Below are 24,940 nucleotides of genomic sequence, written 5' to 3'. Positions count from 1 at the left end.
AAACTGGTGGCAAGTGGCATCTTGGCAGCTGCACGCTTGACTTTTCTCAGTTCATGGGCAGTTATTTTGCGCCTTGGTTTTTCCACACGCTTCTTGCGACCCTGTTGACTATTTTGAATGAAAGGCTTGATTGTTCGATGATCATGCTTCAGAAGCTTTGCAATTTTGAGACTGCTGCATCCCTCTGCAAGATATCTCACTATTTTTGAATTTTCTGAGCCTGTCAAGTCCTTCTTTTGACCCATTTTGCCAAAGGAAAGGACGCTGCCTAATAATTATGCACACCTGATATAGGGTGTTGATGTCATTAGACCACACCCCTTCTCATTACAGAGATGCACATCACCTAATATGCTTAATTGGTAGTAGGCTTTCGAGCCTATACAGCTTGGAGTAAGACAACATGCATGAAGAGGATGATGTGGACAAAATACTCATTTGCCTAATAATTCTGCGCTCCCTGTATACTGCTTGATCATTCCAGATACAGGCCCTTAGAATCTGTACTCACTCACATTTATCTTCACATCTACACAACTCAAAGGTTGTTCTTTTGCTTCTCACTTTATTTTTGGTATGTTAAGTATGTCTCAATCATATTGGAGTTACCTTGAACACATTTATGATCTGAGATAATGATGAAGTTGTTCCTTACTTGCTGTGAAGCAAACATGTCTCAGGTTGGGTCCTTGTTACCCTGACTCCTTCCTAATCATGCCTCTCACCTCTATTCACATTGCTGGTGGAGGGACTAAGTTGTGAGGAGAGGAAGCTAGGAAAGGAATCGCAGATTGCCCAATCAGAGAAATTAGAAACTTCAAATACACTTCCCTTATAGATGTAAACTGTTCATGACATTAGGTAAAGCTGCAGCTTTCTCCTACCTGCTCTGTCACACTAGGCTGTTATTGCATTTTATTATGGAAATGATACAAGGTTACAGTAAGACTCATATGATATTCATATGAGTCTTACTGATATGAAACTGTGAAGGTTTTGAGCAACCCTTCATTTCTTTACATTTAGCTGGTAGAAATAGGAGTGATGTAAACATACACAGTAATACAGTATAAAAGGTAAAAGTCAGTATTTGGTACGACCACCTTTATTCAACACAGCCTGAACTCTCTCGGTCTGCTTTCTTATCATGTGTTGAAGCACTTTTCAGGACTCGTTCTCTATTTTTCTTGAATCATGTGGCAGCTCCAGCCGAGACTTTTCAGTGTTAAGATTTAGTTTAGCTGATCATCTTTCATACAGACAAAATTAAAATAACACGACACACAGTTTTGATTTGATATTTCCTTCATTTAAGACAGCTGTTTTCTAATACGTCTGCACGCAGTTAGTAATGAGTCTTCTGTTATTAAAAAAAAAAGCAGGAAATGGAAGAATGCAATATTGGTTTAAAGCAGGAAGAGTGGTATTGGAAAACTTGTAAAAGAACCTATTTTAGAAACGTGATTATATACAAGTTTAATCTTGGGTTTTGGCAGCAAAGTAGTTGGTATTGTTTCCTTTGAGCAAGAAGGTCTTGGGTTCCTGTGTCTGAGCAACACCATGTGCAGCATCCACTATAGCCAGCAGAGGTCAGCAAAGACTTTCAAAAAATGCTCAGTAACACAAGCTGGATTTATCATAATACACATTTTCTAACCTTTCTTCATATTAAACACATAAGAGTGACAAATGAAAGCAAAAACAGGAACTCCTTACATGTACAGTGTGGGATCTGCTGGCCATCTTATGCTATGGGGTTAATTGCAGGTATAGTTTGAGTCTAATTGTCAGTGGAAAGGTTATTGCAAAGTAATACAGAATTTCTGTGGTCTTTCATATGTTAAAACCAATGGAACACGTACCTATCAGTGAAATGTTAAAGAGCAATATGTAAGATGGTGCATTCCACGACTGTCATAAAAACACTAAATAACGGAAGAAATGGGTGCCTGGTTCCAGTAGAGTATCAGAGACTTGGAGAATCAGTGTGCTGAAGCAGTCCTGCCAGCATGTGGTGGCCCAGTATCTAACTGAGGAAAAATGAAATGAGAGCCATCGTGTATGTATATATTGTTTATTCCATAGAAACTGCAGCATTAGACAAGTGCTGAAGCTGTAAACCATGTCGCAAACACAAGATCACACTTTATTTTCCCCCACTTTCACGCATTCCCTTAGCCACACACATTCGATCAATGCCGAGCACTGGTGCAGGGAGATTTGCCAGTAAACACTGAAACAGAAGTTACACAGTCACTCAGAACAAAAAAAACTAAACAAAAAAACAAAACATTACAGCAGGGCGTTTATTTGTGACACCAACTGACCTCCTTAACGGATAGAAAATATAAATTATTCCTACAGCAAGTACATTCTCTCTAGTAAGACCCATAAATATGCGTTTGAGAGTTCAAATTACAGTATCTACAGAGGTCCATGCATCCACGATATACATACAGAACAATAAATATCAGATATAGTCACAATACAGCATCAAAATGGATATCTGTGGAGCGGGAAGCAAGCAAGACACGGCCAGAGTCAGCTGTGGAAAGGCATTCACAACCTGTGAGTGTACGGAGCGGCCTTTGTGCGGCTGTGAAAACAACAAATAAGATGAGCGGGAGGTCTGCAGAAGCACCAGTGAGCTTTTCCTCCAGGCTTCAACCTGGCTCACGATAGAAAGGGGAAAGGGAGGAAAAGGGGACAAGTGAAAGGAGAGATTGATGCAAAGTAAAGCAAATCAACTTTCTCAGCAGTAGCTGAAAAAAGGAACCTCAGAGGGAGGGGAGACCTACAGAGGAGCGAGTGTGAAAGAATGAGATGAGAGGGGTCAAATCAAGACTTAGTTTTGGCAATGTGGGATCCGGCTGCGAATTAACAGTCTCCGAGTGTATGAGAAGCATCTCTTTGAGGTTTTCACCTTCACCTCCACCTCCTTTCTCGCTCTTTCTCCCTCTCAGCGAGCGAAGGCCTTTCCTGAGCAATGAGTCAGTGAACGCTGTCGACGCAGAGACAGAGCGGTTCATAGTCAGACTGTCAGCAAACGAGGCAAAGTGCTGGAACCGGAGCACCTCTTGTTTTGTGTTTAGGTTTTCTGCAGCGTCTTTCTCAACGCACAATCGGGCCATCCTGACAGGCGGAGGAAAAACCAACAAAATTTGTCATCAGAATGAAAAGCAAAAACACTCAGTGGTTCAACTTAGAAAAAAAAAAAGATAAAATCAGTCAACAGATAAAATGCATGACATCCTCACACTGTGCCGTATCGGCTCATTCACATTCCTCATTAAATATTCAGCGCTTCAGAAGCCACGTATTGCCTCGTGTGTTTCAGACTGCTGCTCACTGCCTCTCCGTTCACAGATGAAAGCTGGTGGAGACGCTTTGCTAATGACCACTAAAGCCTTGTGATGTAACAACACTCATAATGACTTCTTCTCTGATTCACTGTTTTTTTCCCCTATCCAGCATCTAGACTGGCTGAAATGAAAAGTTTTTGCTGCATCCACTAACTGAGTCTCTGTGAAGGGCCATGGCTCTGTGTGGACATGAATGAAACCTGCACTCACCCCTACACAGATAAGCTTCAAACACATGAAGAGCTCAAGAAGGTCTACTTAAGTTTATGGGTCTTCTGACCACGGAACACTAAATATAGCTGATTTATTTCTAGATGAGGCCCAGGCTGATCTAAAAGCACACTGAATCTATTTGTGCAGAGGCACTAAAACCTGCTGAAACAATGTGAGCTTGTGTGAGCAGGCAACATACACTAATCAGCCACAACATTAAAATAGGTGCAGTAAAACACGATGAGTATTTTAGTGTAACACCTCTAGGAGACTTTGGCTCATGGCACGTGTACCTTTGCCATATCCATCTTTTATACTCTATGCTAGGTAACAGTGTTGATGGTGATGTCAGATGTCATCCACTGATTTGCGAAGCCTCGAGCTGAGCGTTGTCAATATTTTTATGACACCGCAAACTTAAATATTAATGACTTGTCAATCACTAGGTAGCCCCGCCCTAAAGGATTCCCTGCGTTCTCGTTTTGTTTTTTAAACTCTACTAAGGATCGTAATATTTGTATTCAGTAAGACTCGACAGCTTTAAGGCACTTTTCAACTGGCTTCAGGTTTAGGACCTGGAAGCCACATCTATCCTTTACAGTCTATGATGCAGATCAAGCTCCCTTCCATGGTTGTTCCAAAAGACATCGACTTCCTTACAACTATCACAAATCCTGCCTGGAGCGTGATCCCAAGAACTGAACCCAACCCCAAAACTGCTACCACTAATCCATTCATCAGGGCCCCACCCTGGGGGCATGGTGGCAGCATTGGTAAAAATAATAGATACGTGTCACAAATTCTTAATAATTAATTAGCACTTTAGAGATTCAAAATGTTCTAATAATGCTTGGGAGGTTTACTGGAAAGAGTCACAATACTAATTATCAGCAAATTGATCAGCACAGCCAACTGCTAACATCTACGTAGTTTTGGCTTTAATCAGTCGTAGTCAGGCCCTCGTGTAGAATACGAAGGCTCATAGCTCTGCCTTTATGCAAATTCCAAATCCTATGTCTTAAGTATGTTGCCTCCTTTGAGATGTGTCCTCAAGAAAGTCTGAACTGATCTGAAAAATGCATTTTCCATCGGAAGAGATAAGCACATAAAGTATTTACTTGTGCAGAAACAGGGAGGACTCACAAGAGAATCCAACTGGAAATTAACCAGAAATCACACTCTCAGATCTTTGACTGCACCAAAGTGCACAGTCACACAGGACTTTACGAGAGTGCATAAGGGCCAAACAGACCTGCAAATAAAATGCTACCAATTAAAGCAAAAACGTCAGATTTTACTGCAATAAAAGTTAACCTAAGTCATAAGCTGCCTTTAATATGCTGTAGGTGTTATATTTAGCCTCCAACCTTTCCCTCCCTGTGTGCGTCTATCTATATTTAACCAGCGAGAAAGGCAAATCATTCACCTCCAGCTGAACTCAACAGGGACAAATAAACAACCAGTTCTACTCCAGCAGAGAGCTATAAATCAAACAGCAGTATAATGAGTTAAAGGCCATATCAGTGGGGTCCTAAAGACCTCTCCTTTTTCCTATTAAGTGCCTGCTTATCTAGTGTCTTCTTCACAGTCGACCAACCCTTAGGTTCATTTCCCCAAATCTGTGTTGATGGTAATAAACAGACAAATTCAACTCTGAAGAAACAAGTCTAACTTCTGTGCATGTTCTGTTTTTTCTTTACATAGCTATATCTTGTGAGCTTAACTGACAAAGGGGGGAAAGTCTATATGCAGATTTGATAAGGCGTTTAAACACGGGGCAATATTTTCCCTGAAGTACTGAGAGGCAGCTTATCAGTGTCGGACTCTGCGCTTTTCATGCAAACTATTTAGGCAAAAGTGTTTTCTGGTTCTTCAATTTCTGTTCTGTGACATGAGGGGTTTTAAAGAGGGCCTGGCCTCAGCAAAGCACTAAACAGTAAACAATAAAAGAGCATGCACTGACACTCTATGATCTATGAGTTCATGGGTGACGGTGTAGTTGTGCTGCTTTCTGATATAGTGCATTTAAAGAGAAAACATAAAGCTTTTCACAAGAGACTCTTTTGGTCAATATCCGATAAATGGAAATAAGAAGCTGAATGCTCCGAAGGCCTCAGTCTGCTGTTAAGCTCCCACAATAGCACTGCAGGTCAGTCAGTGGAAACTTCAACATAGAATAAATACCCTAACATTCATCCAGACATGTTCCAGTTCCTTGGTTTGTACAAAAAAACAAAAACAAAAAACCCCATACAGTACTGATTTAATTCTTTAGACAAAAGCGTATTGTTGCTTCATATTATTTTTATGTACATTTTCAGTAGTCGTTACATATTTAGTATTTCAGCACAGCTTATGGATAGAGAATGCATATTTAAAAAAAATCAATCTTTTGGCTTGTGGGTTGGTGTTATTCCTTCACCTGCGTCGACTGACGTTAAACTTTAAGTTCAGCTGTATTTGCTTTCATCACTTTCTGATGGTTTGTTTCTGTTTCCCGGGAAGCTGGGCTGTGAGTCACACACCTGCTTGTTATGTTTTCTGATTGGTGGGTTAAACTGTTACGTGCATTAGTCGAAAGCTGATGAAACTTACAGCATACATTTCTGCTTACATAACAAGTCCAAAGCTGCATTTGCCTTTGTCCAGATAATAGAAAGCTGTATGGAGGACTGGGGTTTGAATTAAGTTCCAGTTAAAATATTAACCAGTGTGGGGGCTTGTAGTAATATCGATTGTTCTGAACTGCAAAAGATCAAAAATGTGATTGCTTTCGGGCATTTTGAAACTGCTTCACTGCCACTGCTCATCTCTTTTCCAGCATTGTTGCTATTTACAAAGCAGCAAACCGACATGGACAGCTTTGAAGCGCAGCTGACAACGTCGCTGCAGTGGTTCCTGCCACGCTTACAACTGTTTTAAAACTACAGTGTAGCTAGAGCATAGTCTGATGTGCACCTTCAGAGAAAACAACTGTGGTTGGTCTGTTTGGTGTTGATGGTCTGTGTAAGCATAGTTTACTGATTAGCTTCCTCACTATTCTAATGCAAGAGATATTAATCTTCCAATGTAGGCGGATGCCGTTTTCATGTTTTCATTCCTCTTGACAATCCGCGCATAAACTAAATAAATAAGTTAGATTCAATCTTGGCAGCAGACCAGTGCAGACAGCGCTGTCACCTACTACGGCACTGGCTCTATAGGGGTTCAAAGCAGGACTGCAAGTTAAGCTTTAATTGCTTTAATTGTGTACTGTTTGGTATGGCTTTATTGTTGCAGTCTTCTACAGTACCATAACCCTTTTCTTAAAGTTGCATATTAAAACAGCCTTTGAGTTTCCATGTCAATGGACCAATTTCCGTAATACTCTTTAGTCTTTAGAGCACACTGGTGACATAGATATCAGTGGACTGAAGGAACCTTGTAGTTCCTTTAAAAATATGTATGGCAGCATACAGTGTGTTTGCTGCTGCTGGAAATAAGGTCAGTGAGAGCGGTGAGAGTGACGCAAAACCAAAACACTGGAACATGAGCTAAAAGAGGCCAAAACGCTGGACGCATATCTGAACTGTTCTTTTTAAAAACAGTTAATGTAAAAATTTGATGTAATAATTGAAAGCAGGGATCAGTGGGTGTGGGGCCAAGGGCCACAGACACTGTACTGTAGTTAGGAATTATTGACAGATGGATTAATGCTACTGGGTTTGATCTTTAGGCCTATATGAAATTTTTCCAACAATGAGAAAAAAAACACAAAATAACACCAACCTTAACACTTTGAATAAAAACTTTTTCTTTTTTTTTTAAAAATGTAGTCGCCCACACTTTGCTACACTGCTTGATTTACTGCAAGTTCTCAGTCTTACTTAAGCTCTGGGCAGACCACACGGGCTTGCAATTAGTTTGCAGCACTGATTGCACAGAAGTGTGCGAATGAAATCTGCACATAGCTTGCAAACTTACATGCAAGACTGTCTGCACTTCAGTGCCACATGAGATTAAGTCGCTACAATGATAGCATAAAACGAGTCAGAGTACCGCTACACTGACCAACCACGCAGGTGATGCACAGCCGACTGGAACTGCATAAAGGCATACCATAGTTTAATCTAACCCTTTATTTCAGGCTCAGAGAGAAACTAGTGCCCCTTCTGCCTGTTTATATTGCATATGAAAACCAGAGTCCTCTGGGACCCCCCCCCAAAAAAACACCAGCCAAATGATTGATTCTTTTTTTCTCTTGTTTCACACACATAGGAGAAACATACGGAGCAGACAGAGCATGACTATAAAGCACACTGACTTGTTTTTTTTAACATTCACTTGGTAAAACTAGTACTAAAAGTACTTCAGATTACAGCAACAACAGACTGGCACAATTTTAAAAAAAGACTATCGTTCTTCCTTGGCAGTCCTTGTTCAGACCCACAGTGTAGGGCGTGTGTCTTTCTAGACCAGTTATATAGAAGAGAAGGAGAAACAGGAGGCACAAATAACTGTTTGATCAAGCAGCCAGCAGGGGTGATGAAAAGCATATGAAATTGCAAGTATCTGTTGGTGAAATGGGAACATTAGAAGGCGATCCCCACAAGGACGCCTCCTACTGATCGACCAACTAACCAGCAGGTAGTTTCACTCCCTGATATGCCGCCACTGTAGGTCCTTCTGTTGCATGAATTAGCTTGATTTAAAAGTGCATCTCCCCGCAGGGCTTAAACCTGCTGCCAAAATGAAAAAAAAAAGCTTCTTTATAAATAAAGTTCTGATTATTTATCACATTGCTTTTCCTACCGCTGAGGACGGGAAACCACAACTCTCTGCACGTCGTCGTGTAAAGCCTCTGTAACAGTGACAACACAAATTTCAACACAAAACTGGAATCCGGCAGCTCTGTGAAAAAACTTCCAACAATGCCGCTTGAGCGCCACCATGAGTTTTAAAAATGCTAACAGTAGAGGGACATCCTACTCCGCCGCATGGCCTCGCTGATCAGATAAGCTGGGCTGACCTCTGGTTCTTCTGTCATGACCACAATGTTCTGCCACTCTCCGCACTGGTTGGACTTCTTAATTGTATCCACCACACACAGAGCATATAGGCAATCCTCAAAAGTGGCAGCCATTGTCAGGGGCCTCCCGTCCCACGTCCGCCGGTCATCTTGGTCCTGGAAGGCCTGCCGCACAGCCTGGATCATGCGGATCGTCCCGGTGAGGTAAGGGGACGGAATGTCACTGAAGGCCTTCTCCGGCAGGGAGGCCTTCTCGAGAGGCGTGGTGTCTTTGAGCAGGAGCTCAGGGCCGCCACCACTTTCTCCACCGCCACTGTTCTTCTGTCCATACAAGTCTGTCCCTGTGACCGTTAGCCTCCCGTCAGTCCCTACAACTATCACCTCCTGCCTGAACTCTCCGGGGACATTGAAGTTGAGCGTGACGGTGCAGCAGGCGCCTCCCTCCAGTACCATCTGGAACGTGCAGAAGTCGTCACTGGTGATCTGGCGGATGCCCCGAATGTGGTCGGTCTGTTTAACGAAAGTCTTGAGGAAGCCGTGGACTTTGGCCGCACGCTGGCCTGTCAGAAACGTAAGCAGGTCAATAATGTAGCTGCCAACCGAATGCAGGCCACCGCCTCCCATCAGATCATCGCAGCTCCAGTTGTATTTTTTCCCAAGGAGGCTACCACTGTGGACCTTTAAGACAAAGAGGATAACAGGGGAGGGAGCACAAGTTTTTTAGATTTTATTATGGCTCACTTGACTGTGATCAGGAAAAGCAAGAATGAAAAGGAGATAGTTGGGTAGCATCTGGGATCAAATCACCAGGGTACCACCAGTGTCTTGTAGCAACATTGATTCTTTGCTATGCCGGTGCTGCTATAACTCAATCTAACATCGAGATAAAAGCATAAGAAACAATTTGTATAAAATGTCTTCACACAGCAATAAACAGAAGTAGTTCTGGTCATACCTGGGCCTCACAGACCAGAAGTTCTCCGACGTAACCTGCCTCCAGCAGCTCCTTCATTCGAACAAAAGCTGGCAAGAAACGCAGAACATTTCCCATAATGCTCAGCAGCTTGGGGTAGTACTGGGCAGCTGACATCATTCGGAAGGCATCCAGAGGCGTGGCGGTCCTGTCGCAGATTACATTTTTGCCAATACCTTATAAAATAAAGGAGAGACAACGGGGAATCAGACATGCAACCTTGCAACTTATTGTACTAAAAAAGCCTGACAGCTTACTTGAAATGTTCAGATGAAGGAAGAAGGTGGAAGAGAAGAGACGGAAAGAGAGAGAGTGAGAGAGTCATAATATCCTCTTGAGCATAAAAACATCCCTTCCCCTGAAGAAACAATGCAAAGCTGCTAAATGTGGTAACTCCCACAACAACTGGCTCAAGATGTCATGAACTTTCAAGTAGTTCCTATCTGGGTCGTGAGAACTGTTAGTGTAAACTGCGCACCAATGGTGAATCCATGCAAAAAGGCAGTTTTGCAGTCTATATTATTGGCTCCACCAGCCAAACCTAATGAAGATCTTCTAAAGTCACTAAAAGCCATTTAGATGGGCTGCTGGGGTATTCCCATGATGTATTGAGTGGTAAATGGCCTGTATTTGTATAGCGCTTTTACTAGTCCCTAAGGACCCCAAAGCGCTTTACACATCCAGTCATCCACACACTGGTGATGGCAGCTACATTGTAGCCACAGCGGCAAGGCCGCCGAACAATGGTGCCACCGGGCCCTCTGACCACCACCAGTAGGCAACGGTTGAAGTGTCTTGCCCAAGGACACAACGACTGTCCGAGCCGGGGCTCGAACCAACAACATGCCAATTACAAGGCGAACGCCCAACTCTTGAGCCACGATCGCCCACATCGAGTGCATCTTCTTCAGTCACCTTTTTCACTCACTATGTGTTAATACACCTCTTTACATTTAATTATTAGTTATTATTAATCTCTAGATCTCTTCCAAAGTGTGTTTTTGTCCTGTCTTTATGCACCTAACCACCCCTCCCAGTGGGTTTTCTCTGTATTATTGGCTTTACCTTAGAATATAAAGTGCCATGAAGCAACTGTTGTTGTGATTTATTAAATAAAAAGTCAATTAATTTGATACGTTGAATAATTGTTGGCAGGCATGCGTGATATTGCAGACATAACCATGGTGTACAGTAAGACCACACAGCTCACAGAGGTTTAGACAGGGTTCATTTGCATTACTGGATGCCTTATGGTAGAAGAGAGGAGAAAGACCGTGTACGAAACCCAATAAAAATCACTTCCAGCACATCAAAAGGCCCACTGGTGGCAGAAACACCCGAACACAACCAAGATGTGAGGCTGTATGTCTGTCCTCACATCACCGTTATAGTGATGGTACTGCAAAATATGCTGTTGAGGAGTAAGTTGCTTCGTACTCATTGATTTGTTGTTCAGTTTCTAGGCAGACGAAACAGAATCAGGCCAAGCACCAATTTTGCCTCGAGCCAACAGTTCAAACAAAATCAATTCTGAGTGACAGAAAAGAGACCCCCCCCCCCCCCACCGCAAAACCCTGAAATCTGTCTGCAAATTGCAATCGATTGTCAAACTGGCTCTGAATGACAAAAACATTGAAACAGCTGTGCTGTTCTTTACTACATCTTTGCAAAGAACATCAATGTTAATCAATAACACTCAATACTGTACAAAGTATAAAAAATATCCATCATGAGGACGCCTTGAATGCATACAACCAGTGCAAAGCAGAAGTAAACAGTCTCTGTGGCCACAATAGTAAATGATGAAACATACTGTAGAACAAAGTCAACATAGTGACACAGTATAGTTCATAGTATACAGAAATCTATATAAACTTCAACAGAAGCCCATCTTTGTTTGCGGTGTGGCCAGTACCACAAGGTTCTTGTAAAAAAAGCCAGTTAACTTATATCTTTTTGTCAATGAAGATAATGTGTTACATTCAATTTCAATTTTTTATGTGTATGTTTTTTTCATGTGTAAAGACAGGTAATGTGAATAGTAATCTACATTAACTAGCTTAAATGTTCTAGGTTTTCACAAAAGATGCATACAACCACTGACAGGCACAGGAGCAGAAACGCTGCTTCCTCTAAACCGCGCAGTTGGAACCTTTTCTCTTGTAAGACCGGTAAATACAAAACAACGGCTGGCCTGTTCCATATTAGAAAAACTCTGACTGACCACACGTGGTACCTGTTGTACTGTTTTAGTTTGATAAGAATAAAGAACTCAAAGAGGATAACTACAGACCACTGTACTGAATAAAGGTGCATTTTTAAATCCATTTGTATTTGTAAGTGAAAGAATGTGGTATTTTCTCTGCACAATCATGCTTATGTCTTAAAACCTTTGACTGACTGGGGGGGTCTAAGCCTCCCACTAGTGTCGGGCTGTTGCTAAGGATTTATTTTGACTGATACGCTGACACTGAGCTGTTCTCGTGGCCACTTCTGCCACTGTTAGCTTAATGCACTGTAAATGCTCTAGATTCACACTGTCAACAGGGAGTCAAATAATAAAGGATATGTACACACAATCTAAAAGCATTGCTTCACATACTGTACACATTCCTTGAGCCCTCAGAGTGTGAAAAGCTTCATAGTGGAGTCCCGGCTGAGGCTGCCTGTGGGTGAACTAGCAGTTTTGGAAGTGAACTTCAGCTCCAATTAGCCAGGTCAGGATATTAATCCCTCTGACCCAGTTCTGAGGATCGCTAAGGGAGCCCCTCCCCCCCCACCCATTACCCAGCCACTGTGCACACACACACAAAGCAAAAAATATTTACCCACGTCCCCTTCGTCTTGGCAGCAACACACAGAAACAGATACAGGAAAAGACACACTGCCTCGGGTGAGACTCTTCAGGCTAAATGCTAAATGTTCTTGATGGGGTATTTTGGTTTTCATATGAAGCACTAGCTTGCCTAGTTACAACACAATACAGAACAATAGAATACAAACAATACAAAAATGACAAAGAATACTGGAACTTTTTATACTGTTATTCTTATGGTTGTGCTGTCATACCAAACTAAAGTGTGACCTTTATGGAGATGAAAAGCGGCTTCTCTTCAGATCAGCAACGACCTTTCGTTCCTTGTCTACAAAGCTCTGAAAGGTCGAGCCTGGCTTAGGCAGGTCAGACTGATGAGTCAGGGGAGCTACTCTGCTGAAGTGTGACTCAGACAGTGAGAGGACACATCGTGTGTTTGCGCAACAGATTATGGATGCACCTGAGCACAAGGTGCTATCATAGCAATCACTGCAGTAAACCAACGGCTGGGAGATGAAATGATACAGCGCTAATGCTGTATTTGGTAGACCAGAATTAAAAGTGAATAGAGGAGCGTGAGAAGAAATACGAGTGCAGAGCACAGAGCAAAGAGTACAAAAAAAAAGAAGAGGAGGACGATGGGAAATGGAGCGAAAGCAATTGTAAATTTAAGAAATCACATGGGAATCCCTTGAAAGATGGGATGCCAAAGAAAGATACAGTGTCATCAGTACAACTAGGCAGGACTTCCAAGAGTAAACAAATGGCACTCGAATGGATAAGGATTGAGGGTAAAATACAATACTTTGTGTACTTACAGCAGTATTGTGGGCCATATACAGCTCCCCGTAAGGGACCTGAAGAGCTCAATTTAGTGGGCGATCTATGCTCCAACACTCAGTTGTGAGCATTGGGAAGTGAGAAACGTTGAGTTGATGTTAATCTCTAGACATATCATCTCTAGACAGACGTGCTTCCTTTCTGCATCTGAAATTTTTGTTAGTTACAGAAACAACAGCACCAAGTAATACCTAGTCTAAGGGGAAACCCTGAGATTAGGTGTACTGGTGCAGCATATGGGAAGGAATTAATGAGGAATTAATTAGAAATAAGAAACATAATAACTTTTTTGTCAGACAGACTTAGACTTCCAACTGAATTTATCAAGACGCTTGATGTAACCTAACATTGACTGTTAACAGCCTGCTTTGCTCTCAATTTGTTTAACAAACAGCTCATGTATAAATTCAATATATGATTTTAAATTGCTAAGTTGATTGAGGACATTACATGTAAGCTTTTATTTCCAGTTTATCTATTAGTACATACCAAGTAGTCCTGATCGGCATGTGCACCTTATAGCTAGCAGACACAAACAGCGGAGTGTTATGTTGAGGTGCTCAAAAAATTCATTTGAAATAAACTGTCACTTAAAAAACCCTTACTCCGTTTATGCTTGCTCCTCTTCTGTGCTACTAATTAGATGTTCAAGCACTGTAACCCACTTTACACCTGCACCATGAACACATCACAGATGTACCTTCAATGGAAGCGACACCAGGATGCCAGACATGAAAAATGAACTCATTCGACAGTAATACGCACTGACCTGCCTATCAGATTTAAGTGGTCATTAAATTAAGGTGTTCTGGATTATTGGAGCCCTACCTAGGATGTAACAACTGGGATAAGTGCAAATTCTGACCTGCTTGGTTGCCACAGGGCTGGTAGGAATCAGCCTATAACCTGCCTCTGTTCCTGATGCCATTCTGTTAAGGCTGCTTCTCTCCTGGCCAACCTCGCTTTATTGAAATACTGTATATTGCAATTTAGCTGGTCTTTGAGCCTTCAGTGTGTTAACAGTGGTGGTTGATAATCTACTGGATGTACAGCTAGTAAGCTTCTTCTTTTTCTTAATGTGTGCCACATGTGAGATCAACAGTGGAAAATATCCTTAGATATACGGTAGGTTTAGTGTAAAGGCCTGACGCTGGGGGTTAGGGTTGGTCGAATAGCTACACATAGCTACAGGATTGGTGGGGTAAATTGAAGCTCAAATCGCAGGTAAAGTTCCTGACCCAGTGGGAGAGCAGTAATGGAGCAGAAAAAACCCTTGAGCACAGAGGCTCAGTCCCTTAGCATCAATAATTCACATATAAGACTTATCTAACCAACAGATTTAAAGGCAAAGAGAGAGGAAGGCCCTGCATTAGAGGGGAAAAGGACAATCACACTCCTATAGATATGACAAGAGTATTAATAGATTATAAAGAGGCCAGTAATGGGGATGCATCATTCTTTACTGTGTAAATCCAGACAATGTACCATGGAAGCAGGTATGCAGCAGGAGCAGCAGCATTGCATAAGAGTCACTGACATTTTGCAAAGCAGGTTGTACAAGACTGCCATTTTTTAGCTTTCTAGGATTAGAAGCTTCCTTCAGTGAACAGTGGTAGCACGCTTCCCTCCAGGTGCCTTCAGGTACACGCTCCTGACAACTTGCCTAACAAATCAGCCGACCTCACAGACTGAAAACACACCCCATCGCCTCACAGACCTGACGTCCAAAAAAGAAGTAAATTGCAGAAACGTGTTCCTGCTACAAGCTGGAAAGGCAGAAACACCACCCAGCAGGTGACTAGTTTTAATTTATTTGCTCGCACATATTCTGATCATGACCCTCTAGTGAAAAACAAAAGTTAATTCCTTAATCTCATTGCAGGGAGAGGAGAATGAGGCAGACAGGGGCTTTGTAATTAATTGGACGGAACAGATGAGTCACTGAATCTTGAATGGATGAGCCATGTGCAGCATGTTAACATCGTTACAGCAATAAGTATGAGATCGTGTACAATCAATTTTAACAGTGCAACTACTGCAGCAGTTAGCAGCAATTTCTACTAAGTTAACATATGCAGAGAAAAAGAAAAAGCATTCAAAACATGTAGTTCTTGTCAGTCATACATAGGGATGGGTATCGAAAACCACTGTTTCAGTTCCTTGAAATTGTTTGCCATTTTTGCAAACGATTCCCTTATCGATTCCAGTCGCCCTGACTGACGTCACCACGTTGCGGAGCGTCATTTACCTGGCAGGAAACATGGCGGCTCAAACGCTCAAAAGTTTGGTTATACTTTACGAGAACGGATGACAACAGGGCAACTTGCAATACTTGCAAAGTAGATACTTCATTTAAGGGAGGAAACACCACGAATATGCAAAAGCATTTGCTCACAAAACACGCGATCGTGTTTTTAATTCTGCTCCGGACTCGTGAATCTCAACCCAGCAGCAGCGGTAACGTTTGCACGTCCTCTCCCGTTAATGCGGCAGGCAAATAATCAACTAACAGTGCATATTATGTTAGCGCGATCTGCCTTATTACAAAACCTGCCATTACTGTGCATTTAGGCCACCATGATGAGAGAGACAGACAGAGTCTGGCTCAGATGCTGGCAGTTCTCGCTGCAGTCTACCGGTAGCGTCTCCTTTCAGGCCAGGATAGACGAATGTCACCGAGCAGTGACTCAGTTTGTGGTAAAAGGCTTGAACCCATTTGCCACAGCAGATGATTTTCGGTAAGTGAATGTGTTTAATTGTAGGCAGGGACATTTCTGGATATTCTTGTGTAATTGCTACAGAATAATTTATGTTATACTTTGTTATTGCTACAGAAGAATATTTATTTTATTATTTTACATTTACAATTTTTTTCCTGGGGACCCTGTGACACCCCATTGAAGAGCCGTAGGCTGTGGCTCTCTTAAGATCTCACTGTTGGGTTTGTAAGGCCATGTTACTCCTAAATTTCTATCTTGTTCAAAGAGAAGATATAAATGGTAAAATGGTAAATGGCCTGTATTTATATAGCGCTTTACTAGTCCCTAAGGACCCCAAAGCGCTTTACATATCCAGTCATCCACCCATTCACACACACATTCACACATATAAAACAAAGTTCTAAGCTAATCGACCTTAGTGTTCTCCTTTTTTAAAAATAAGAATCGATAAAGAATCGAAAATGGAATCGGAATCATGAAAATCTTATCAATACCCATCCCTAGTCATACACATAAAAGTTGCTGAATTTAAAACCCACTGTCCTCTGCATACACACAAAGCATGCGTGACTTCCTGCAAGTTCTATTTATTAAAAACAGGATGTGCAATAAAGATGGTGACATGACAATTTTACAAACTCCTGTAAAAATCCATATACCTGCATGTTTACGCTTTACTGTCCACGCAGTATTGATCAAGTGCCAGCTGTTATTAGAAAACTTTACTGGTGCCAAAACAAACAAAGTGCATTAGGTGGAGATCCAATTAAGTGTTTATTTAGTCAAACTAGGCCATGTTTATCAGTGTTGGCTTCATTTTTCAGCCCCAAGAGGGTCCCACTTGATCTGGCCCCTGAGTTCATATATGGCTTATATGGAAACTGTTCACTGCTAACTGTTCATGTTACTTGTTCTATGACATTTACACATCAAAATATCAAAAATTACAGTGACAGTCTTTAATTCAGCCAAATTACCGCAATGAACAAGCGAAATTCTAAGTCTTGAAGGCTGTGATTGCTTCAGGTCCTGTAAATATGATTATTTTTGATATTCTTCCATTTTGCTAAGTCAACACTGGCTGGACAGAGACACTGACAGAGGAATGCCAGGATAGAGAAAGAGAGAGCAGCTGCATCATTACAAATGAAGGCCAACTTTCTCCAGTCCAGTGCTCCTCTCTGCTCACTGCCACACACATCATCTGGGCCTCTCTGCACGACTCGTGGCGTATCCTACAGGGCACCAAATATTCACTTCAGCAGACACACAAACACAGGGCACAGCCTTGAAACACGAGAGGGAGGGTATGAGGCTGTGTGTGGTAGAGGGAATGCTTTCATTGCATGAGATCTCACACCTCCACTGTACAGGAGTGGCACTGCTGAGGAAGGAAAGGCTGGAAGTGTTGGCTGTGCAGGAAGGTCAGGCTGGGTTTAAGTGAGGGCGAGGCTCACTGACTTGCTTTTGATGGCAGAGCAAATACTGATCAGCAACACTGATACAATAAACTTGACTCACCAGCTGAAGAAATGGGGACAAAACCAGACTACAAGACCAGAGTTCACATTTAAATCTGCCTCTAATGTGGCCCTGTGGAAACAGCTGGAAAGGAAAACCAGGTGGCTCGAGAAGGATGCTGAAGGCATCATTGCAACAGCCAACACAATAGGCCCTCCGCCCGAGGAAGCCAGAAATAGGAAATGTAGGGGAACCAGTCAGGAGAAATAGCCATCTGCCACGCTGTGGCACGCACGTGCTCCTGCAGGGCGAGGGTCACAATGAGACGTGTCAGGGAGGAGCTTTCTACATTCCTATCCACTGATGAAATCGATATGTAGTAAAGCAGAGTTCACACGCAGCATTAGCTGGTATCATGATGTGTTTGAGTAAACAACACAGATTCTCTAAAGCCAGTATTACTATTCTCAGCATCTTTGAAGCAGTTTGTGCCTCACTGAATGGTTCTTCAGCACCAAACAGGAGCAGACACTAGGCAAGGCAGGCCAGGCTCATCTTTCTGCTCAATATTCCAAATTAAATTTAAGTTAAAGCAATTACACAGCAGAGAGGGGGTGGCAACAGAGCCCAGAAACAAATGGAGAATTAGACATTCTTATCAGTGTACACTGTATGCTTCTGGCTGGACATAAAGCAAACAAAAGCCAGCTGTCTGCTCACTAATTTGCTGTTTTTTGTGTATTCACACTGTGAAATTAGCATGTCAATAGTGACCTTGATAGCAGTGATGGATGAACGCAGCACTGTTTGCTCTACTGCTTTGGATTTCAAATCAATCTGCTTCGAGTCCAGAGGAGCGCAGTCACTGTTTAATGGAAACAAAATTTGGTAATATTTGGTGTCTGGTTCAAAAATGTTTAAAAGATCAATTTTGTTTCCTAACCGATTAAGAGATGCACATGTTTGATTTAGCATATTTTTATACTAACCCCAGAGTCTGTGTGTTCCCTCCCGTACACCACTACACAAAAGAACCACTACCTGTCTACTGACCAGCGTTATCACCTTCCTCCTTAAACAGCTAGTGGATAATCTGAATGACATTTCAGTAGGAAAACTTCCTTAAAAGGGTGTGTGCAAACAATGTCAACTGTTATACAAGATAAGTGTTAATGAGTTGATGTTTGGTGCAGTTTTTTGTTAACATGTGTACACAAGCTGCTATTTACTGAGAGCTTTGTATTCTCCAAGTGGACGTTTATTGCAACAAATTATCGGTTATGGTTTTTAAATCTATTTTCTGTATGCCAAAGATGTCAAGTGACATTCATGCATTTTACCGCTGATGTCAACTGATGCCAAAATGTTCATTTCTTGTGTATTATAAAGTATATAATGTTATTTAATGCATTTTTTTACAGTAATAGGCATTAAGTTTGGTGTCACCTTCTTGTCAACTGCTTTTGCTTGGAACTTTCCAGCTAATGCAAAGGCAGGGGGCATGTGTGGATGCCATATAACTTTTTTAACAAATCCTGGAGAAGCCCCAAACACTAAACTGCCTTATTTAAGATAATATTTATGCCAAACAGGAGTAAGAATTTGGTGGTGTTCATAGTGTTACGAGTCATGGAAAAAGCACACCTGGGGAGAGTACAGCCAGCAGATGGATAGGAATGATAAAACACTAGGTATTGCAACACTAAGTCCATTAGGACACAGTACAGCTATGAATGATAGGAAGCATTAGCCTCATTCAACCAGCTTTGGCCTCAGCTAATGCCCTTGAATCTCAAGGAGTTTAGCATCCCTAAATGTGCTTAAGTGCAGCTATTAACCCCAGCACCAGCGTGGCCCTCTGGCAACTGGCACTCCTTTGACTCGTAATCAAAGGAGTGGCTTCCACTAAAACCACAAGCACTATGGGCATGCATTAAGGTTGCTGCTGCCCATTGATAATGCAGGTATATGCAAACAGAAATGGCCATCCATACAATATGTCACAGTTAGCTAAATATTCCTACTGTGCAGTGATAAAAATGTATTTAGCACAAACAAAAAAAAAAGTAATGGCAAAATTAGCCTTTATGTTTACCTCGGATCACAAAGAGTTTGCACGTGTCTGTAGTTGAAGAGCCCCCCCCCCCCCCAAGTTCCTCCAGGGTCTAATTAACTGCTGAGCTGAACGGCTACTTTTCCTCTCTCACCACATCCTAATCAGCACACTTCCCATCATGGCTCATGGTAACATGCACAGCTGAGACAGATAAAACAAGCCTGACAGTGATAGAGCGGTCTCCCAAAGAAGCACCTCTCTGTTACATTTTGCTTTCAGAGCTGCCTTAATTTACTATGTAGGTCAGGCAGAAGACTACCCAGACGCACATGTTTTTCCTCATGTAATTGCCACTTTAAGCTGGTTGGGCTCATTTACATATAAACAACTGCTTGCGGTCAGGCAAATATCACTTTAAATGCTTAGTCATGCGTACGTGTCAGCTCATTAGGTACAGAAAGAAGTAAAGTCAGACGACTTGATTTAGAAAAAAGCAAATAGAGGACTACAAGGACTGCAGTGAGCAAACCTGCTGTCATCAATAATAAATACGTAACTGACTCTTTGTCCCAGAGAAGCTGCTCTTAGGTGGCCAAAGTAACTGGCATTTAAAGCAGCCTGGGACAATGTGACAGAATAATGCACTAAAAATGTAAACGTGCTATATGTTAGGGTAAAGGACAGATGCCATGCATGAGGTAAAAGACACATGTAACTCTGCTGTTACTGTGTACAGTGTCTGAGAAAATATTGCCAAGTTTGAGCTTTTCAGTTCACAATAATAAAAAACAAACTGCATCTTCCAAAGGGATCGCACTAACAGGTGAGCATGCTAGAGTGGCCGTTTGGAAGAAGTCAGGCTTTGTCAAAACAAGAGGTGAGCTCCAGCCCTCCTTTCAGTTGGCTTCATTCAGAGCCATGAAGGGCGTCTTTGTGCCAGACTGAGCTGCTGTGAAGTGAAAGGAGGAGGCGACAGGAGGAAGGTCAGAATTGTAATGAGCAGCAGTGAGCTAACAGTTATCGTAAGGGACCCTGTATGGAGCACATGACAGCATGTGATTGTTAATGAGATGACTTCTAAGCTTATTACTTTTATATAGTGGGAAAAAAAGGGAGCGGGGAAGGATAAAGTCATTCCATAGTGAACTTACACGTCGCTGAAGACCCACAGCTAACGCTACATAAGGAGGCAGACAGCTGTACCATAAACTGACACGTGAGTAAAGGGCAGTGAGCAATCATTAGTAATCATTAATGTCCTGAGATGCATGGGCGGGCAAGTGACTTAAGGCGCACGCTAATTAATTGACACGTTTTGATGCGATTGCGTTCACAAGAAAGACGTTCCACTATAACCATTATCACTGGAGAGGGATGGAGGAGGGAAAACACTTGGGCCAAGCAGGACTGTCATCATGGTGATAATGCACCCCTCGTATCTGCCTGTCATCTGTAAAAATAAGGCTCTATTTGTTCCTGTCTCTTTCAGGTACCCGTCTCCTAAAGGGCACTTTCTTCTGATTGGCTGATTTGTGGAAGCCTGCCAAGGAGCAGGCGCTGCCTCGTTCTTTTGCCAAAGTGTTGGCACAGTGTTGTAAAACTACTAAAAAACAGTGACTGTGGCAATCTCTCAAATCCAGCCAAGCATGCTGGAGACTGAATCCAAACCAGAATTAGAAAACACAGCGCAAACATGACAACGATTACTGTGGAACTTTGTTACACACATCAAATTACTGCACAGGTAACACTGTATCAAAAGCTGTATAGAGCAGTAGCTACATATGTCCCTGTTAAAAGGAGTAAATAAAAATATGTTACATTTCCTGACTAAAGTAACAGAGCTAGTTTTTTTTTTTTTTTTGCTATTGGCAAGCAACTGTGTATTATCTCACTTCACTTGATTAATTGGATGCTGGAATACTTAAAACAGCTAAAATAATACTTAAGTAGTGCATCGTCTTGCAGCGATAACAGTCCTTCTGATGCAGCTTGTGTTAATTTCTACTCAGTAAGGGCTCAATTTAACTAGTAACATATGAACATGTGAACAAAGTGCTGTCTGAAGAGGCCCCTGATCAATGTGACAACTTCCCCACACATAATTCTGCCAAACATGTCACTTTAAGTCTCAAACATTATTATTATTCGTGGGTCACTAATATCAAGGGGAAGTCGTGTTTCCCGTCTCCATAAACAACAATTGCTTGAAACATAGCCCAATTACAAAGTAACTGCTGAGACGTGACACATAACGGTCTTAGAACCTGCAGTCAAAGACTCTAAATCGACAATGACGTTACATAAATAAACAGAGATGACCTCCATCAGCTGAGACAGACACACTGCCTTTTGAAAGATCTCTTTTTTTTTTGACCCAGTTGAATTTGGCTGGCAGTCTCCTGGCTGCTTTGGAAGTCATAACTCACTATGGCTGGGTTAACAGCAGACAGGGCACCGACACAATGCTTCATTCATGCGCCTTCTGGAGTCGTGAGATAAACGAGGTCAAAAAATGCAAAGCGCTTCTACGATGACTGTGCAGAGAACAGACATCGCAATGCGCCGCAGAAGAACATCAATGGTCAATAGGCAGGTCTGTGGGACTGGCTGAAAGAATGATTGAGCGAGATTGTGAAACATCGTGAACTCATCAAATTCTCCCCAGAGATCCAGATGTGCAGTGGTATGCAACTGCACAATGACACATCTGTGATTCTAAGAAATCCAAAAGGGTTGTAGCGGTCAGTGTAATTTAAATAACAGTGCTCTACTGTACGCAAAATCACCTCCAGTATTTGCATCTTTCAGTCTGATCACATGGATCATTTGCATACTGTGACAGAGAACAGTGGCTCTCAGCTTCTAGGCTGCTCACTATACTGGGGTAATGTGTGAACATATCATTGAAGCACCTTCAGCAGCAAACCTGAAGCCACACCTCTGTTTGAGGTGCCTTCCACCATATGCACATGAATACATACATTATCAAAATGCCATATATTGTATAAAAAAGATGCATTCAGCCACCACCGCCGCATCCATTTTGATCTCAAGTGTTTTAGTCACGTACATAATGAGTTTTGATGAAAGGGATGGATCTGATTATGCAACACATAACACTGCATGCCCATACAGTACTGACTTGGCATTTATTTTCATACAAATGATCCAAACAGTAAGTAAATAACACATTGTATTGAATATGATACAGTAACTGGGTCCATATACTCATTAGAGAAGTATTTACTGAGGTCAAAAAATAAGAGATAAGAGATAAGATAAGATAGAACTTTATTAATCCCTCGGGTGGGTTCCTCTGGGAAATTCGACTTCCAAAAAGCACAGCAAGTAAGGCTCAGGATAAATTCTCACAGACTTCTATGCAAACCGACGTCTTTTTGCAACCGAGTAGTCGCCCCCTGCTGGGGAAATGCAGGTTTAAGGAACTTTCATGTTGGCTTCACATTCAGAACCAGGGACAGTTTTTATTTTAACTGCAGCCTACAATCAACACTCATTTCTGGCATAATAATAAGACTTAAACCCTCTCTCCCAGGAGAAAGGCCTCTGCTTAACACATAACACCACTTCTTAATTTCCAAGCAGGCTTTTTCTAGTCTTCATACTACCGACCTGATTTGGTTTGAAAAGATGTGTGACTGGCCGAGGTCTTCCGTCAGGGGCTAGAATTTCAAGTCAGAGCCCAGAGGAAGTGCAGCAATTTGGCTCCTGCTCAGATGACTTAAATTACAATATACTAAAAGGTTTACATGAATTTCCTATGTCCAGTGACGTCAAACAGACCACCTAATCTTATAAACCTAATGCGACATACCTGGGGAGCACTGAAAATCAGACAGACAAAGTTAGCAATTATCTGGACCGCACAAACAGAGCTGTTAGGGGCTTAAAAATCAGATAATTCCCTCAAGGAGGAGGCTGAATATATAACGTATGGCTAGAATCATGACTTCAAACAATGCTGAGAATGCTCAACTATTTCTGCTATATATAGTAAAAAAAAAAAATGGGACACTGATAACATGGGACCCATAGCACCTTTAAAAACTGATGATTTTAGACAATTCCTTTAAATGGTGGAGATTTAAATGAAGCTGGTTGCATGAAATCGCTCCATAGTGGTATCTGACTTCCTTTCATGCACCTGGCTGACTGGGATTGTGTGATAATAGCAAGTCAGTGGGAGACTGCAGCGACACAGTTACACCCGTGGTATGACTGAGTCATGCATGAGGGCAAGCTGGAAAGAATTTGTCAGAAAAATAAGAAGGATGGAAAGAGACATTAGTCAGAGAGATACATGACCAACAAAGATATTATTGATATGGAAAGAAGAAGAGAAAAACCTGATCTGTTTTCTATTTTTCTGAATCGTTCCATCTCTCCGTTTGTTTATTGGGCAGCTGGATATATTTCATATGTTACACACATGCACAGAGAAAGAAAAGAACACAAAGGGTCACCGGTCGTTAGCAGGAAAACGCTGAAAGAAATCCTCAATATCACCCAAGCGCACACTTCCCACACACAACAGGAAGTGAGACACACTTTACTACAGAGTACCCAAGTATCACTTCCTGTTGACCGCGTTGCTGCGTCGCACGTTACTCCGCAGTGTCAGTTTATGCTTTTTATTGCTGAAGCGTGATCTAAAAATAGGCCCAACAAGGTTAAAAAGGAAAAAAGTGCAGGACCTGGTGTGGTTACAATAGTCTTAGCGGAAAAACCGGACCAAAAACTTGGGGGCTTTAACTCATATCCGCACATGCCTCTTGTCCCTGTTCCCTGATGGCCAATTAAGACACACAGACAGACCTATTCCTGAACACAGCGCATAAAAGGACATCTGAGCGGAACAACAGAGGACAAGACGGGGAATAAAGAGCCACATAAGCTGATGACAGTGCATCAGCCGGCAGCATGCTAGAGAAGATGATGACGGGGCCACTGGTTAAGTTTGTGCAAGTTGAAAATATTACTCAAGTAGTTTCCCAACACCGCAGCTGATTGCACAGGTATCTTTGTTTTGACATGCTGCAGTTAGCTACACACAGACACTCAGTAAGTGGGAGTGTTTTAACAGGCTGATCAGCGAGGTGTTTTCAGGCCGGGAAGGAATTAAGTAGCGACGGGTCATAACAGGATAAGATATGAGTTAGCGTTTAGCCACATCGTCTGGCTCTTGTTTTTCACTGAATCATGTGGAAAACAGTACAGCTTTATTTATTGTTATTTTTTTAAAACTCGATTGCCCCTCTAAATATGTCTAATTTAGTCTTTCGACTAAAAAAACTATGACAAGTGTTTTACGTATTCCTACGACTGTGACTATGTGTTATTCTCACATTGCTCAGGCAACATGTAAATGTTCAAGGCATCAGTGTATGTATGAAGATGGCTTGAGTGTCACCAACACCTTATTCATTTAACATGTCACCCATGTGAACTGGTGATACAGCTGTAATGAT

At 42.0% G+C, this 24,940-nt stretch overlaps 1 protein-coding gene across 1 annotated transcript in view; it reads right to left on the bottom strand.

Moving 5' to 3' along the window:
- Window positions 1–2,057: 2,057 nt before the first annotated feature.
- Window positions 2,058–24,940, bottom strand: part of gfod1 (glucose-fructose oxidoreductase domain containing 1) — a 35,425-nt gene continuing 12,542 nt past the window's right edge. The window contains exons 2-3 of the mRNA XM_004572288.3: window positions 9,539–9,732; window positions 2,058–9,261 (exon numbers count right to left, since the gene is read on the bottom strand). Coding sequence (XP_004572345.1) covers window positions 8,521–9,261; window positions 9,539–9,732 — 935 coding nt within the window. The 3' untranslated portion in view covers window positions 2,058–8,520. The remainder of the gene's footprint in view (window positions 9,262–9,538; window positions 9,733–24,940) is intronic.

This window comes from Maylandia zebra, linkage group LG9, assembly GCF_041146795.1.
Source record: "Maylandia zebra isolate NMK-2024a linkage group LG9, Mzebra_GT3a, whole genome shotgun sequence".
Classification (NCBI taxonomy): domain Eukaryota; kingdom Metazoa; phylum Chordata; class Actinopteri; order Cichliformes; family Cichlidae; genus Maylandia; species Maylandia zebra.
The sequence above is the reverse complement of the archived record's forward strand: the minus strand, read 5'-3'. Positions and strand labels throughout refer to the sequence as shown.